We start from the raw sequence: 17,116 nt of genomic DNA on the forward strand, positions 1-17,116 counted from the left end.
TGGTAACTCTGGCTTTTAAATAAATAAATAAATCTTAAAAAAAAAAAATCCAAAGACTTTAAATCAAAGAATCACTAGTACAGCAGTGAATTATGGGAGTTTGAAATAGTCAGTTGAATTAGTGTCAGTGTTAAACCTATATACTATGTAAGAAGACATTTCAACACAGAGGAAAGATCAGGAATTTGGCCTGGTCATGAACACTTACAGGCTAGGAGACTTATAGCTATGCCACCTCTTATGAGCCAGTTTCTCATCTATAAAATAAATTTGCCTCAATGAATGATTCAAGGTAATGAATGTAAAACACATGGTTACATATCAGGCAATGATAAGCATCTAATAAATAGTATTACTCCCTGAATCCACACTTCTTACAGTTCTTTTATTCCTGTTAGCATCTAGAATATCAGCCTTTTAGGAGGAAATTATTTATTTATTTGAAAGGCAGAGTGACAGAAAAGATTATCCATTTACTGGTTCACTCACCAAATGGCCACAACATCTAATTATGGGCAGGCTGAAGCCAAGAACCATTAAAATGAACATCAGGAACAGCCATCAAGAATACTGCTTTCCTCGGTATTCAAGTGCCTGCTGTGTGGCAGATGGTTCTAGCTGCTGGCATAAGCAGTGAACAAAAAGACCTTCACTTATTGCAGCTCACATTCCAGTTAGAGGAAACAATCAATATAATCTGGAACATTACTGATAAGTGATGAGAAAAAATAATAATGGAAGGGAGTGGGATGATTTGATGTTTCTCAGATGAAAAGAATGAGACCATTGGAAAGAATAATACAATTTAAATAGAATTAACACAAAAGAGTAATCATAAAGATGCATAATGGCAAAACTATCTCCCACAATATCCCATCACTGCTGTCCCCCTAATGTGTTTCTAATTGCTCATACATACAAATATGTATGGACAGTTATTAAAAATATGTCATTTTTTGTACTGGTCTGTAACTTAATGTGTATTGTAAGCACCTTACAAATCTATACATACATAGATCTCTTTTAAGTTTCATATTACACACACATACACAACCTTATATAAGTGAAATGAGATGTTGGTGGACCAGTTTGCTCTAAAATAAATGGTGTCGTATCTATCCTCTACATCTCACTTTTCTTTTTCAACATGTAGGATGGAAATCCTAAGTCTGTAGCTCTCATCCCATTCTTTTTAATGCCTGTGTAATACTCAATAGGGATGACATACTATGGTTTGTTAAATCCTTCTGATATTGATGAGTTTTCTTTGTTACCAGATTTTTACTATCACAATAAATGCTCCTATGTGTACAAGTGTTTGTGACTATATGATGATCTTACTTCTATGGGATAGATACCTGGAGGGTTGCTGGATTGAGGGGTATGTATATTTTAATCTTTAATAAATTTAACAGATTTGTGTCAAAAGCTGGAACAATTTATATTTCTACCAGTAAATGTATGAAACACGTGAGAGCATCCATCTCCTGTTCACTCCACAGATGGCTGTAACATTCAGTTCTGGGCCAGACTGAAGCGAACCACAAGCCAGGAACTTCATCCAAGTCTCCACCTGAGTTGACAGAGTCCCAAGTACTGGGTCATCCTCCTCTGCCTGCCCAGGCACATTAGCGGGAAACTGAATGGGAAGCTGGATCACGAGCAGGAATGTGAACCAGCATTCCAGTATGGATGCTGGGGTTGCACACAGTGACCTCCCTCCCTGTACCACAATGCTTGCCCCTACCTATTAGTTTCTATTACAACATAAGAAATTAGCACAAATTTAGCAGTTTAAAACAGTGCTTATTTTTTATCCCACAGTTTTATAAGCCAGAGTTCCAATAATACTCAGTTGGGCCCTCTGCTTGAGGTCCTTAAGGCTACAGTGAAGATGACTGCCAGGATGGACTCTTAAAGCTCTGGAGAAGAATTCCCTTGTGAGCTCCTTGAGCCTTTAGGATGAAGATCCACATTTCCTTGCTGACTGTCAGTCTGAGCTCTAGAGGTTGGTCTCTGGTCTTTGCATGTGGTCACATCCATCTTCCAAGGTAGTAAGAGTGCATCAAATCCTTCTCATAGGTTGACTCTCCTTGGCCTTCTACTAACCAGAGAAAACTGCTTTTAAAGGGCTTTTGTGATTAGGTGAGGCACAACCAGATAAGCTCTGTATGTTAAGGTCAACTGATCAGTGTCCGTACATCTGCAAATCCCTCTGCCCTGTAATGTGACATCACGGGAGTATTACAAGGGTGAAGATCATGGGGAGCATCTGGGCATTCTGCCTACTACAAGTATTCATAGTTAGATCTTTACATTTTTTACTTTTATCCTTAGTTTTGTCTATTATGTTTTTCCCTTTATTTGACCAGTTTGTAAAAGCTTTTTAAATATATACTAAAGCTTTCTTTTCTTGGTTGCAAACATTTTTCTCCAACTCTTGCAAGTTGTTTATTAATCACATTAATAAGGGCTTTTCCCAGGTAAAAGCCATTTGGATTTCATTCTTAAGTGAATTACATATTTGTTTCTTTTATTCACACTTTAAATATTTATTTTTATTTTTCATTAACATTTTGCCCATATTCCCACCACTTTACAACAATTTGTAAGTATTCTTTTTATATTATATATATAATTCCTTCTTGTTATTACTTGCAGGTGTTTTCTCCAAATCTAATGTTCTGTTAACCATGTTAACATTTCCACTCAGTATACACTAGTATATATTCAAGTATAGCTGTGTTATTTTATGAAATACTGATGTTTATAATTATAAAATTTTAAAATTATTCTGTATTGATTTAGAAGATCTCTGCCTCTGGGTGGCCTATAATGGCTTCTGTATTTTTTGATTTTTTTTGTTTTGTTTTTTCCATTGAAATCTCCTCCACTTAGAATTTTTAAAATATATATAGACTGCAAACTGCATATCCATCGTTATTTTCTTCCAAGTGAGTTGTCAATCTAGTACCCTTTATTATATAAATGATCTTTTTCCAAAGGACTGAAACACCAAGTATAACATATATTAAATTTTCACATGTAATTTTTCTCAATATGCTATTCTGTTTCATTTGCAGTTCTCTTTTCATATGGCAGTATCATATGGATTTAATTGCAGTGACTTTATAATATTTTTGTATACAGTGGCTTTTTTTTCCTACCCCATCCCCATACTGTTTTTTTTACTGTCTTTCTTGGCTAGCCTCAGGCTTTTGAAGTTTGTGTTTATTTAATTCAATTTTATTCAATTAGGGCTTGAAATTGCATTAAATTATGTATTAATTTGGGGGCGTTTAATGTGTGATATTGTTTTCCCATCTAAGAACACCGTATCACTTTCTGTTCATTTGGATGTTATTCATGTCTTCAGTAAAATTTGAGTGTTCTTGTTATCTAAGTGCTGTTGTCTTTTTAAATTGAATATATTCCTACTTGTTTAGCTTTGTGAGCCTCATTGTGAATGAACTTTTTTCCCATTTGTGAATGAGCTTTTTTCTTTTTTTCCCCATTTCCATCTTTTTGAATGTTACTTACTTTGACAGGCAGAGAAGCAGACAGAAAGAGGAAGCTTCTATCCATTGGTTCATTCCACAGATGCCTGTAAGGGCAGGGCTGGACCATGGCTGGAGCTGGGACTCAGGAATTCATGTGGGTGACAGGAACCTAATTACCAGAGCCATCACTGGTGCCTCCCAAGATCTTCATTAGCCAGAAGTTGGAGTCAGGAGCCAGAGCCAGGAATCAAACCCAGGTATTCCAGTATGGGAGGTGGGCATCATTGACCACTAGGCCAAACACCTACTCCTCCTATTTCAGTATCTAAAGATTATTACAGGTAAAGAAAGCATATTGTTTCTGTATACTTGTCATATACTGCAAATTTATTGAATTTACTTACGAGATCTTTTTGTTCTAGTAGTTTTTTTTTTTTTTTTAACTAGAGTCCTTTGGAATTTTTAGAAGAGACATTCACAAATATTTTTTAAAAGATTTATTTATTATTTGACAGAGTTACAGAGAGAGGTAGAGACAGAGAGAGAGGTTTTCCATCCTCTGGTTCACTCCCCAGATGGCCACAATGGCCGGAGCTGCGCTGATTTGAAGCCAGAGCCAGGAGCTTCTTCCGGTCCCACACAGGTGCAGGGGCCCAAGGACTTGGGCCATCTTCTACTGCTATACCAGGCCATAGGAGAGAGCTGGATCGGAAGAGGAGCAGCCGGGACTAGAACTGGCGCCCATATGGGATGCCAGCGCTTCAGGCCAGGGTGTTAACCCGCTGAGCCACAGTGCCGGCCCCCACAAATATAATTTTTTAAAAGATTTATTTATTTATTTGAGAGAGTTACAGACAGGGAGAGACAGAGAAAGGTCTTCCATATGTTGGTTCACTCCCCAGATGGTCACAAAGGCCAGAGCTACACTGATCTGGAGCCAGGAGCTTCTTTCAGGTCTTTCCCATGAGTGCGAGGTCCCAAGCACTTGGACCATCTTCCACTGCTTTTGTACACATTAGCAGAGAGCTAGATCAGAAGAGGAGCAGCCGGGACGTGAACTGGCGCCCATATAGAATGCTGGCACCACAGGTGAGGCTAAGCCTAGTATTCCACCATGCCAGCCCCCACAAATATAATCTTTCCTTGTCTTTTCCTGTGTTTGATGGGTTATTTTCTGAAATCTTAACTGGCTGAAAATGCCAATATATTGTTAAGTAATAATGGTGGTAGTGACATTCTTTCTTGTTACTTGACTTTAGTTAGAATGGTTTTGGGAGTCCATTATTTAGAATATTTGCTTTGAAGCATTTAATAAATAATCATTATCTTACTTAAATAGGTACTTTTCTGTTTTGCTGAGAGAATTTATTAGAAATAGTGGCTGAATTTTATCAAATCATTTCTCAGCACTTTTAATATGATCATGTGTTAGTCTCCCTTAGGTGGCTGACTTGATGTTTTAAAACACCATGCCTCCTTGGAATAATGCCTACCTGCTTACAGTGTGTTATTTTTTCTTATAAATCTGTTGCAGTTGTTAATCATTTATTTAGAATGTACTCATATTCAAAAGTGACATTTATCTATAGTTTTTTGATGATGTAAAAGTTACAGTTTGGCAAGGATACATGAGTAACCACAGGACTCATTCACTGCTGGTGAGAATATAAATTGATTCAAATACATTGGAAAAATGTTTAGCAGAATCTGCTAAAGCTGAAAACACTCATAAACATGGGACCTAGTAATTCAACTCCTAGGTATACACTCAGTAAAATGCTTAGTTATGTTCCCTGAAAGATGTGTTTTATAGCAACACTATTAGCAATAACATCAAACCATAAACTGCCCAAATGTCCACCAAATGTAGTAGAATGAGTACATTTTTGTATATTCAACATGAGATACACAGCAGTAAGAATGAACAATTTATAACTACTTACAGTGTATGAATGAATCTCACAAGCGTATTGTGCATAAAGAGGCAAGTACAAGAGAGTTCCATATGCTTTTATTTATGTAAAGTACAAAATGGGTAAAATCTGTTCTAAGTTAGGAAAGCAGTGATCCTTGGTGCCAGGTAGGGGAGGAGGTTGTGTCTAAAAGGGAGAGCGCAGATGGCTTCCAGAGTGCTGGTTATGTTTGTGTCTTTGGGTGCCTGTATGCATCCTATTGATTAGGTTGTAGAAATTCATCTAACATCTATGTGTGGTTTTCCGTATGTATATTACATTTCAATGAAAAGCTTTTGGAAAGTTGTACTTATTTCATGAAATGAGTTGTTGGGGAGCTTTTTGTCTTGTGCTGCAGTACAGAACTGTTTAAAAGATCACTTAAATGATCTGTTAAAGATTAAATGGAATTTGGCTAAGAAGTCCTTTGATCCTGACACTCTCTCTGTGAAAGGTAGGATCTTTACTCACCTTCCCAATATGGTTGAAAATATCCACTTCTTAGATTAGTGTTGACAATTTAAAATATTTAAGTAATTGAATATTTAATTTCCTTTCATTTTTAAGATTTTTCTCTGTTGGATTATATGTTTGTGCTTCTTGTATTTTTTTCTTTGTGTGCTGTCGTAATGTTATTTTTTTTACCCAAGGATTAGCTATATGTGTGTTTATTTATCTTTGGGGGATTAAAAACCTTTTTTTTTTTTAAATTAAGATTATTACTTGTGTCTAATTTTAATCTTCTGTGATAAGAAAATGTGTCCTGTAAAATCTTACTTTTTGAAAGGTAAGGTAAGGCTTTATTTGAGACTGAGTATATTATTGATTTTTAAAAATGTTTTATGGGCCAACTTTATTTGTTTTTCCATATGAGGGATTTAAAATTCTATAAATATCAATGAAATAGTTGATTTTGTTTTTCAGTTCATCTATATCTTTTACTCATTTTTTTGGTAACTGTTCAGTTATAAAAGAACTCTATTGAGGGGCTGGTGCTGTGGCGTAGTGGGTAAAGCCGCTGCCTGCAGTGCCGCCATCCCTTATGGGTGCTGGTTTGAGTCCTGGCTGCTCCACTTCCAATCCAGCTCTCTGCTATGGCTTGGGAAAGCAGTAGAAGATGGCCCAAACCCTTTGGTCCCTGCACCCACATGGGAGACCTAGAAGAAGCTCCTGGCTCCTGGCTCCTGGCTTCGGATCGGCCCAACTCTGGCCATTGCGGCCATTTGGGGAGTGAACCAGTGGTTGGAAGATCTCTCTCTCTCTGTGTCTCTGCCTCTGCCTCTCTGTAACTCTGCCTTTCAAATAAATAAATATTTAAAACAAAACAAGCAAACAAAAACTCTTGAAATATTCTGCAGTATTTTTATCAAGCTTTCCTTACAGAGCTAATAGTTCTTGCTTTATATGTTTATCTACTATGTTGTTGGGCACATATAGGTTGATGACTCTCATAACCTTATTATTTTATCTGTATTTTTATACTTATAAATTTATAATATTCATCATATGATATATAATTCATAGTCCAACCCTATTGTCAACCATTCTTTATCCCTTTAAATGTGTTGCCCATAAGCTGCGTGTATCTACTTTTGATTTTTTAATTGTCTGACAGTTTCCTTCAAGGTCCTAGTCAGTATGCTCTCTGATTTTGTTTTCTTATTCTGTTGATTATTTGTTTTACTTCATAGTTTCCTCTCTCTCTCTTTCTTTCTTTCTTTCTTTTTTTGCTAATTTGATCAAGTTGTTATTCATTGCCTCTCTATTATTCAGTTTATAGATTTGAGCCTCTATAACTTCACTTTATTTTCTCATGACTTTTGAGTTTATTGGTTTCCTATGTTTTCTTTTAGGAAAAGCAAACCTTAAACAGTTGTTTTGGCTTTTTTGGAAAAAATGTTGGCATATAATTTTATTGTATTTATGTAAATAATTTTTCTAAGACAGAGTTGGCTTTGAACCTGACATTTTAACAGATGTGTGACTCTGACACAAGGTAACCTCTCTGAGTCTGTCTTTTTCCTTTATAAAATAGTGCCTGGTAGTCTCATTGAAGGACTTAATTGGAATAGTCAGTGTGAAGGCAGCCAAGATAGTGCCAGGAACTTGAAAACATCTAGGAAGGGCCAGTTTCTTAATTTCCTTTTCCCCGGCCTAGCTCCTTACAAACCTGGACCAGTTGTTAACAGTGCCTAGCCCGCAGCGAGAAACTTCACTGTGGAGAATTCTGGACCTGGTAACCAAAAGCAACATATTACTAAGTTTTAGGAACATTCATAACCTGACTGTTTCCAGGTAGTTTATTTAGAAACCTCCTTAGAAAAGGACTGAAAGTAAAACTAATTTACTCCATCCCTAAGATTTTCCAGAAAATAAAGAGATTCATTTAAGAGGATTTATAGGCAATGCCATATTCAGGAAGAAAAACTAAGAAAGCTCCCTTTTCATTCTCCAAATGGGCTCCTTCAACAAGCTTCCTTGCACTCAGACCATTGAGAGGGGCAAATACTGACTAAGGACTGACTCTGCCCCATCCCTCTGCAGTGACAGACTTGGAGAGCTGATTTTAGCATCTCTTTAGGGATCCTCAGATTCTTTCTTAGTATGGTTCTTCAAGTAGTCACCACTATTTGATCTGCCAAGGCAAAACCTATAAGCCATCCAGCCCAGGGATTTTTAGGGTGCCACTCAGTGTGGGGAAGGCAGTGTCATCATAGATAAGAGAGAATTCTTTGGTGTTCTGTCCTTGGTAAGAAAAAGCCCCCTAATCACTAGGGCAGGTCTTTCACAGAATGGGGGACGCGGTAGGAGTTGGCATTGTTGTGGATTTACATTATCAGAGGCATTCCAGAGCTTCCTGGAAGGCACTCTGATGTGGAGAGCCACCTGAGGAACCAGCTGCTGTCCGTTGGTCCTGCAGTGCCCGTGAAAGAGTGACCACTGCCACGGCTAAGCTGGCCGGCCACTCTGCCCTAGGTTTGGCAGGTAAGGACACAATGGACCCACATGGATCCAGATGGTTTATTACTTAAAAGTTAGCCAAAGTAAGGTCAGCCTAGTGTCAGTTTCTAGTGTCAGTTTACAGGACAACCCCAAAACCAAAAGGGGCCACATGACAGGCATCATGGCTGGGGCGGGGACCAATTCTAGGAGCAGTGGGTTCATTTTATAGCCTGCAGCTGTAGTATTGAGTCCCAGATTGCAGTGAGAAGAGGGTGCTTTGTGAAAGCCTCCTACAATGTGGAAAGGTGGATGAAAGTGGTCTTGGGATAACCTCTCAAACTGCCTGCTTTGCTATATTCCTGGGAGATCAGGGCTTCCCAGGAAGACTTGGGTCAGATGGCAGTTGAGCCATGCAAGGTTGCCAGGGAGCCAAGGCAGAGCCACTTTCCTGTAGCTGGAAGAAGCTGGATACAGGAAAGGTTTTTACTGTGGAGTCTGGATTGGAGGGTGCCTGGCAGTCCTGAACTGGCTGTGCCCAGGGAAATGATCCTGAGATTCAATTAAGAGTTTGGTCCAGGAAAATTTCTCAGAGCAACTTATTTCTAAAGCATTTAGTTTTAGGAAATGTTCACCGTTGCTTGAAATTCAAAACAATTCATCAATCAGATACCCTTTCTTTAAGAATGTAAAAGGATTTCCCATTTTAGGACTCATACTCTTCCTTTTCACGCCTCAGCTGTCCGGAGTATGCACTGTCTGTTCCAGTTACTGTGTGTGGAACGGTCTCTAATACCTATTGGCGAAAGGACTGCTGGGATCTGAGCCTGCGAGCAACCCCCATGTGATGATCAAGGAAATCCGAAAAGGGACCTGGGAGACAAACAGCAACTGACTACTTCCAAGGAACTCCACAGCCTTCCGAGGTTTGGGGTTCCATGTTCCAGGGCGGAAAATTGAAATAGAACCGAAATATAGGCACACGATGTGTGGAGCTGAAAAGATGATAGTCGGGGGAAAAGGGAAACAGAGCTGTGGGTTAAATGGCTGCTGACTCACAGGTGAAAAGACAGCTGAAGCAGAGAGGGCGTGGGCCTGTTCTGCAGTAGAGAGAACCCTGCATCTGGGGTCAGGAGACTCAGGCTCGTGGCCCAGCTCGCTCTCTCCTACCTGGTGTGCAACTTCAGGCGTTGTGTGTCTATTCAGTTACGTAGTTCAGACCTTGTATGTGTGTTCAGTACCATAGTGAGTACAAAGTGCTGATTGATTTTATAGCACATTGGGATTTCAAAATTGATGTCAGTGACTGGGTTTTCCTTGAAGAGTCTCCAGCCCGTTGGTGAAAAGTTTTACAAACAGTAATGACTCAGTGGTAGTGGTTTGTCCTCACTGGTATTTTGCTGGATCAGGTATTTTGAGGGTTCTCAGAGGGATGCCCAGTTCTGGAGAACAAGCCTGCAGACCCAGAACATTCTGGCTGCTGCCTGAGGCAGGGATAGAGATCACTGGCTTAGTGAGGCAGGTAGGGAACGCATTGGCCTAGACAAGCTGTGTGGCAAACATTAGCAGTATCCCAACTATCTCTTGACAAGAAACAGGCCCTTACTGTCAATAATTAAGCAAGCAGAACCCATCTACTTACCCTGGACACATAAGCAAAAACGGTTTTCCCAGCTTAAGTGGCCCTCTTTACACTGACCTACCTTTACCTCATTATAATAGTAAAAACCCACCCCTGGGAAGAGAGTTAAGATGCAGTGAAACATACAGTGTCTGTTAGAGCATGTTGTCTCAACTGCACCTGCACAAAGACCCATCCGAACATGGTGTGGAGAACACCCCCATCAGTTGGAAAAACCTGATGAATAGCCAGCCAGGCACTGCAGAAGCTGCAATCCCAGCCTGCCCACACCTAGTCTTGAGGTGTGGACTTTTCCTCTGTCTAGAAATCCTTTCTTCCCACTAGCCTTTGTGTTCTGCCCTTAGATTCTTTCCTGCTTTGGTGACAACCACCTGGACCCCATAGCGCCTCTGCTGGGTCCTCCAGCCATGTACCACTCCGGAGGCTGCCAAGGTTTCCTCAGGCCTTTGCTTCCAGAAGTCCCTGCGGACAGTCCAGGATAGAACGGCGGCACCAGCACAAAGCCCCCTCTAAAGGTGGAAACAGGCGTGTGGGTGTTCTAGGCCTTGCATTTAGGACATCCAGCTGGAAAGGTCCTCTGCAGTTTCCATTCTGCCATTGTCCCCCATTCAGTAACGCTGTCTTCTTAGGGAAAACAAACTACACTGCTACTTTGCCCTTTAGAAAACATCTGCTCATTTATTTTTCTTGGTGCATGTTAGACAGTTGTTACCACAGTGGTTTGCAACCATCTAGCTTGTCCCTGTTCTCTCTGGCTTTAAAACACTGCACAACCTCCTACTGAGGTTGCAAAGAAACTCCCTTTCACTGTGATTTCAAGGTGAATTTGTGGGGTGTGAAGGTAATTGAAACAATTCAATACCATGATATCAGGACCCAGGCTTACAGATGTCTTGGGGATGTCAGACCAACAACAATGAAGTGGGTCTCAGGTCTTGTCTTTGGTCTTTTCACCATTTCTATGGTTTCTGGAGCCTCTGGGCTTCTGTGCCCTGAGCAGTCATGTAAAGGCTCTTTGTTGCGAATCCAGATTCCAGTTTTCCATTAACCTGCATACACACTCTGCTCACCTCAACCAACTGGGGGCTGGAGGAGTCACAGAAAGGAGCTATTCAGCAGAAATTGTATTTTTTATAGCCAAGTCCCGGCTGCCAAGCCAAGTATAGTATTTGCTTACTTGGGCAAGCGTACTGCCTACAGGCCCCATTTGTGTAAAAGGGATGGCTAGGATAAAGTTCAGTTCAGTATTTTTCAGTTAAAAGATGCTAAAAGCAAAAAAGCAGCAAACCCTGCCTTGAAATTGTGGTCTTTCAACTTCGTTTTTCATGGGGATGGTTATTTAAATAGGACGTTTCTCCTCAGGCCTTCATACTAGAAACATGAGTAGAGCCCAGAAGCATCTTCTCTGTCTCTCTGATAGCCTGAACAGCTTTCCTGCAGCTAACAGGTAACAAGTACCATCATGCAGTCACTGAGGCCAAGAGAAGTTTGAAGGGAACCTTACAGATACAGTTGTCGGCTATCTTGAGTAAAGCTAAGCAAAACAAGGGAAGGCTACAGAGACGGAAGACCTTCTTTCAGCTTGGATTTGCTTTTCCAAGCTTGAGACCTTGTAGACATGCCTTCAAGGCAACCTGACTCTCCAAGGAACTTCCAAAATTGCTAATTTTGTAGGTGATCAGAAAGAGCAATGTGACAGCTCGTGCCTTCCCAGCCATTTCAGCATGGAGTGCTGGGTGGCCCTGCGTACCATGGGGTCAGTCCCTAAGGAGTGGGAAATTTTTCTCTGCTCCTTTTCTCCAGAGCTGTTCACCAGTTTCTAGATGAAGATTACTCTGGGGGAGGGTGGAATGAGAGGGTTGTTTCTGTTCCTCATCCCATTTCTAGGGTTATGCTCTGTCTCCTTGGAGTACATGATTTACTCCAGTTTCCTTCCAGAATTCTACTACAAATTGAGTTCCTTGACCACATGGCTTAGTCCCCACTTTTCTCATAGTATAATTTCCTGACACCCTTGCCTCGTGTTCCAATCTGTAAGAATGTCTGTGCATTGCACTGTCCTGTTCTCCTGGTCTTTGCTCCTGTCCTCTCTACTGGAACTCATTTTCCATTTTCCTTCACCTGGTAGCAATGGGCTCGTTACAGAAAACCTATCCCAGGAAGCCTCCCTGCATGTGCCCATCACCTCTCAGATCAGTCAGATGTTATGTTTATTCATCTCTCCTCCACAAAAACTTGATTTCTGTGGTTCTAGAAAAAGCAGTGACTTTAACTACAGTGAGGAACCCCAGAAGGATGTTAGAAAGAAAGAAGGGTGCAGTGTGATGGAATTAGATGCTCTCTTTCTCTTGTCAGCCTTTCCTGCTTCTCTATTCCTGAAAGTGTCTTTGCCTCTCATTCTATCAGTGCCATTGTATTAGGCATGCCACTATCTGATGACTTCAAACTTTGCATTGTTTGGATTGCATGTCCTTGATGACGTATGCAGGGTGTGTCCTCCAATGAGAAGGGTCCATGGAGGTGTGCTTTTGTATCCGGAGAACCCAAATCGCTCTGAGCAAGTCAGGAAAGACTCTGAAGAGGAGGCAGCATTTTGACTGAGACCTGAAGGGTGTATTCAGAAATTTACAAAGAACGTGCATTATAGATAAAATAACCCCTTTAAGTGAAGGCAGGATCACTCACCTGAGGATCAGTGGGCGTGTTGGGGAAAAGTAGAGTTTATGCTGGACATTTAACAGACTGTTCACGTTGGACATTTAGTAGACCCTGAGAATACACTGCATTGAGTTATATGTATATATTCTTTTTAAATTGTTTATTTGAGAGGCAAAGAGCGCCCGTCTGCTGGATCCCTTTCCTGATGCCCACAATGGCTAGGGTTGGACCACAGCTAAAGCCAGGAGCTGGGAACTTAATCTAGGTTTCTCCTGCAAGTGGCAGGAACTGGATCACTTAAGCCATCACTACTGCTTTCCAGGATCTGCACTGTCATGAAGCTAAAGTCAGGAGCTGGAGCTGGGAATCAAAACCAAGTACTCTTGGTTAATCCTCCGCCTGCGGCGCCAGCATCCCATATGGGTGCCGGGTTCTAGTCTCGGTTGCTCCTCTTCCAGTCCAGCTCTCTGCTGTGGCCCGGGAAGGCAGTGGAGGATGGCCCAAGTGCTTGGGCCCTGCACCCGCATGGGAGACCAGGAGAAAGCACCTGGCTCCTGGCTTTGGATCAGTGCAGCACACCGGCCATAGCGGCCATTTGGGGGGTGAACGAACAGAAGGAAGACCTTTCTCTCTGTCTCTTTCACTGTCTAACTCTATTTGTCTAAAAAACAAAACAAACAAAACTAACCAAGTACTCTGATGTAGGATGCAGGTGTCTTAAATTCTTAATGTCCACCTCTGTATGAATATTTTTAATTGTCAAGCTTACTGGAGAACTCCCTGTGAAGCCATTTTGGTTATTTTGCATGTCATTATTATAAGAAACAAAGCAGTTAAGTACAAGCCCCCAGGTCAGATTATGGGTCCTGATTTTCGGTTGGTATAAGGAAGTTTACACCAACCCTATGACCTTGAGCGAGTTATGTGATATCTCTGTGCTTCAGTTGGGTGATCAATAAAATGAGAATAAAAATATACCCCTCTCAGCAAATGGTGTGGGTGAGCAAGTAAATATATGGAAAGCCTTTAGCTTAGCAGATGAAAAACACTCTTAGGCATGATGACAATTTCATTTCTCAAGAGATTCTTTGTGATCACCAGTCATTCACTTTGTGCACAATCCCATGATAGTCATTATAGGATTTTAATTATTCACTTATTTGTGGTTTTCCCCCTGGATGGAATTTCTCAAAGGCATTAGTTGAAAAAATATCTCTCTCCAAAGTAATTGAACTCATGTTTTGAAGCATTTTTCTAACTATATTTACATGCTGGTAATCTAAGGGGAAGATTTCTCTTAGGATTTTGAATGTGAATAACATCATTTGGAAACTTCTCTTCTAGGCTAGAAAATCTCTGGACACAGGAGCATTTTTCTGTGAACCAGTGCTGGTCCCAGGATTGCTGTTGGCAATCCTGCTTTAGGGAAGTTTTGTCCTGTTAGAAGGGATTTAAAGAACCCAGAAAAATTATAAATATATGAAACCTGCAAATCTGGCCTGACATTTTTAGCAGAGTTTTGTTGCAAAACTTGAAGCCTTAGCAAAGAAACGTCTACTCATGGGCCTTCACTCCTGAGAAGCAGGGATTTAGGTCAAATGGAATGTAGACATCATATGCTCTGGAGAAGTTAGCTCAGTGCCCCTTGTCAGTTTGTGTTGGTTGACTTTGAGGAAGAATAGGCATGGAGAACATTTTTCTGTTGAGACCACAGAAAGGAAAATAGAGTTGCTTTAGGATATTGGCTCCAGAGTCTGTAGAACCCAGAGGACAGAACTGGTTGGAGTTGGGAGAAAGAAAGGGACTCCCAGCTCAACAAGAAATGGTCAAATGAGCCAACAGATGGGAAGACAGAACTGAATTCTCTTCTGTCCCCTATCTGCACAGGTATCTTCTGGCCTGGTTTCCTCTTCATAATTTTAGGGTCTGACGTAGTTTGTAAGGTTTTGTTTCTGCTGTTAGGATTTTAGTTCTACCTCATCAGTATTGGATGCAGTTTAGGCTGCACAAAGCAGTGGTTACGTCCAAGACTTTTCAAGTCATCCATCATCCCAAGACCTTGATTTCTACACTGCTCTGTGCAAACCCTGCTTCCACCCAACTCCATTTGCACTCCTCTCTTCCCTCTGGGACTTGAGAGCTCCTTTATCATCTGCAAACTCTCAGAAGCCCCAGCCCCTTCTCCTTCATGCCCCACCTAACTGAAACCTGTTTGTCTCTTGCCCCATGTATTTGAGGCCTGGAATGGGGACAGGTCTGCTTGTTGCTCCTTTGCCTCTTCCAAAGTATCCCCTTCCTTCTGCCTTCAAAATCTTCATCTCCCTTGAAGGTCTAGCCTCAGAGTATATTCAGCCTCCAAGCCAGTCACTGCTGTCTTCTGCCAACTTGCTAGTTACTTGCTCTCATTCCAGTGTCCAGGCCCCAATGTCATTGAGTCAGATTTCAGGGACATTGGGACAGGGCCTGGGGACCAGCATTTTAGTCTCCCAAGTGATTCTAATGAGCAGTCCTAACACATCATTTTTAAGCAAGATTAACTCACTCCTTGGGGTCCAACTGCTGCTAAAGCAGTGTGTTGCAGGAATTCAGTGACTGAAATCATAGTGGGAGAGAGGCCAATCAGGAGAAGCCATGCCATAGCCACAGTTCCCCTGCACCCCTATGGGAATGTTGTCACCATGGGTCAGAGCAGAGGGTGGCCCTGGCACAAACCTTGTGAACGTGACACATGACACAGGCAGAAAGATTGCATGGAATCCTTGTCAACATTTAATTAAGCAACTCCTACATTGTCATGGCAAAAATAAAATGTGTTGAGATTTACAGACTTCTAATGAAAAATAAAAAACTCACAAAGTCTCTATTTAAGCCTGTCATAGGTGCTGTGCTCTATTCTGCTCTATTCTGTACATGTATTTTGAAAACAACTGTCAAAATATGCAATCCCCAATACCCTTAAAATGTTGCACTATATTGGCTTATTCTACAAATTGATGATCATCTTTGTAACTCCAAGTTTGGAAGCATGAAAAACCATGATGGCAAAGAATAGTAACAATGCATCTGTTCCCCCAGGGCCTACCCAAGCCTCACCGCCCTGTGTGTGCCCCCAAAGCCATGGGGGCTGTCCCAAGAGTCAGTCGGTCAAGCAGCAGTTGCTGGTGCTTTGCCTGCTCTGAATTCAGTTCCGAGGCTGTGAGTTGAACTCTGTACAAATGTTCTGGATGATCCTGGGGACGAATTTGTAGAGGTTGTCAAACTCATCCACAAAGAAGGAGTGGTCCTTGGCAGGATAAGTGGCAATGACTTCCAGCTCATCCTGTGCCGCCCATGCCACACCAATTGCATAGGTGATCACTCCTGTGAGGACAAAGATTGGATGAAGCAAATATCCCCAAGAAGAGGTACTGCTAATGAATTCTTGCCTCCCTGTTACTATGCTGGCACACCAAATCGAAAATCAGAAAAAGTCAAGCACAACAAAATAATCTCTCCCCACCCCAGTCCTCTAGGTTTCTAGAATTAAGACTAAATATAGGGGCTGATGCTGTGGCAAAGTGGGTAAAGCCGCCACTTGGGGCACCAGCATCCCATATGGGCACTGGTTCATATCGTGGCTGCTCCACTTCTTATCCAGCTCCCTGCTAATGGCCTGGGAAAGCAGCAGAAGATGGCCCAAGTGCTTGGGTCCCTATACCCACAAGGGAGATCAAGAAGAAGCTCCTGACTCCTGGTTTTGGATTGGCCTGGCTCTTGCTGTTGCAACCATTTGGGGAGTCAACCAGCAGAGGGAAGACCTCTCTGTCTCACCTTCTTTCTGTAGCTCTACCTCTCAAGTAAGTAAATAAAATTAAAATTTTTTTAAAAAATTTAAAAAGACTAAATATAGTCATTTCTTCATTCAATAAATAAATACTTTAGAGCATTTGTGCCAATAATATCAAAATTAAGGTAGTTGCTGTCTCAGGAATTTAAGGGGAGAAAAAAATGCAGGTAAAATGGAGGAAAAAATGGCAAGAGTTTCAGGCACAGGAGGAGCACAAGAGGAGATATTTTGGAATAAGTGAAACTTTTGGTGTCCTGCAGATCATACCACCACATAACGTATGCCTGTTCTACTTGTGTTCAGAGCCAAACAATCTGAGAGAGTCTTAAATGCATCAAAAGATCAAAGTCCAATGATAACTTTAGGTTTGAGGGTGACTTTGCAAGCCATGGAATCCAATCTCCTTCCCAGTGCAGGAACCCTGGCTCAAGTCTCAGAGAGAACCCCAGCATCTGCTGCATCAACCCCAAGGAGAAAGAGTTTTAAGATCAGGAAGAGGGGCCGACTCTGTGGCATAGTGGGTAAAGCTGCCGCCTGCAGTGCCCACGTCCCATATGGGTGCCTGTTCGAATCCTGGCTGCTCCATTTCCAGTCCAGC

The 17,116-nt window shown here is 41.4% G+C and overlaps 1 protein-coding gene across 4 annotated transcripts in view; it reads right to left on the bottom strand.

The window, feature by feature from the left end:
- Positions 1 to 15,438: 15,438 nt before the first annotated feature.
- Positions 15,439 to 17,116, bottom strand: part of VIT (vitrin) — a 118,990-nt gene continuing 117,312 nt past the window's right edge. For all 4 annotated transcript variants that reach the window (XM_008254544.5, XM_008254543.5, XM_008254546.5 and 1 more), the window contains one exon: positions 15,439 to 16,052. In XM_008254544.5, coding sequence (XP_008252766.3) covers positions 15,874 to 16,052 — 179 coding nt within the window. In that variant the 3' untranslated portion in view covers positions 15,439 to 15,873. The remainder of the gene's footprint in view (positions 16,053 to 17,116) is intronic.

The sequence above is a fragment of the Oryctolagus cuniculus genome, chromosome 2 (genome assembly GCF_051225735.1).
Source record: "Oryctolagus cuniculus isolate XC-2025 breed Fujian yellow rabbit chromosome 2, ASM5122573v1, whole genome shotgun sequence".
NCBI lineage: Eukaryota > Metazoa > Chordata > Mammalia > Lagomorpha > Leporidae > Oryctolagus > Oryctolagus cuniculus.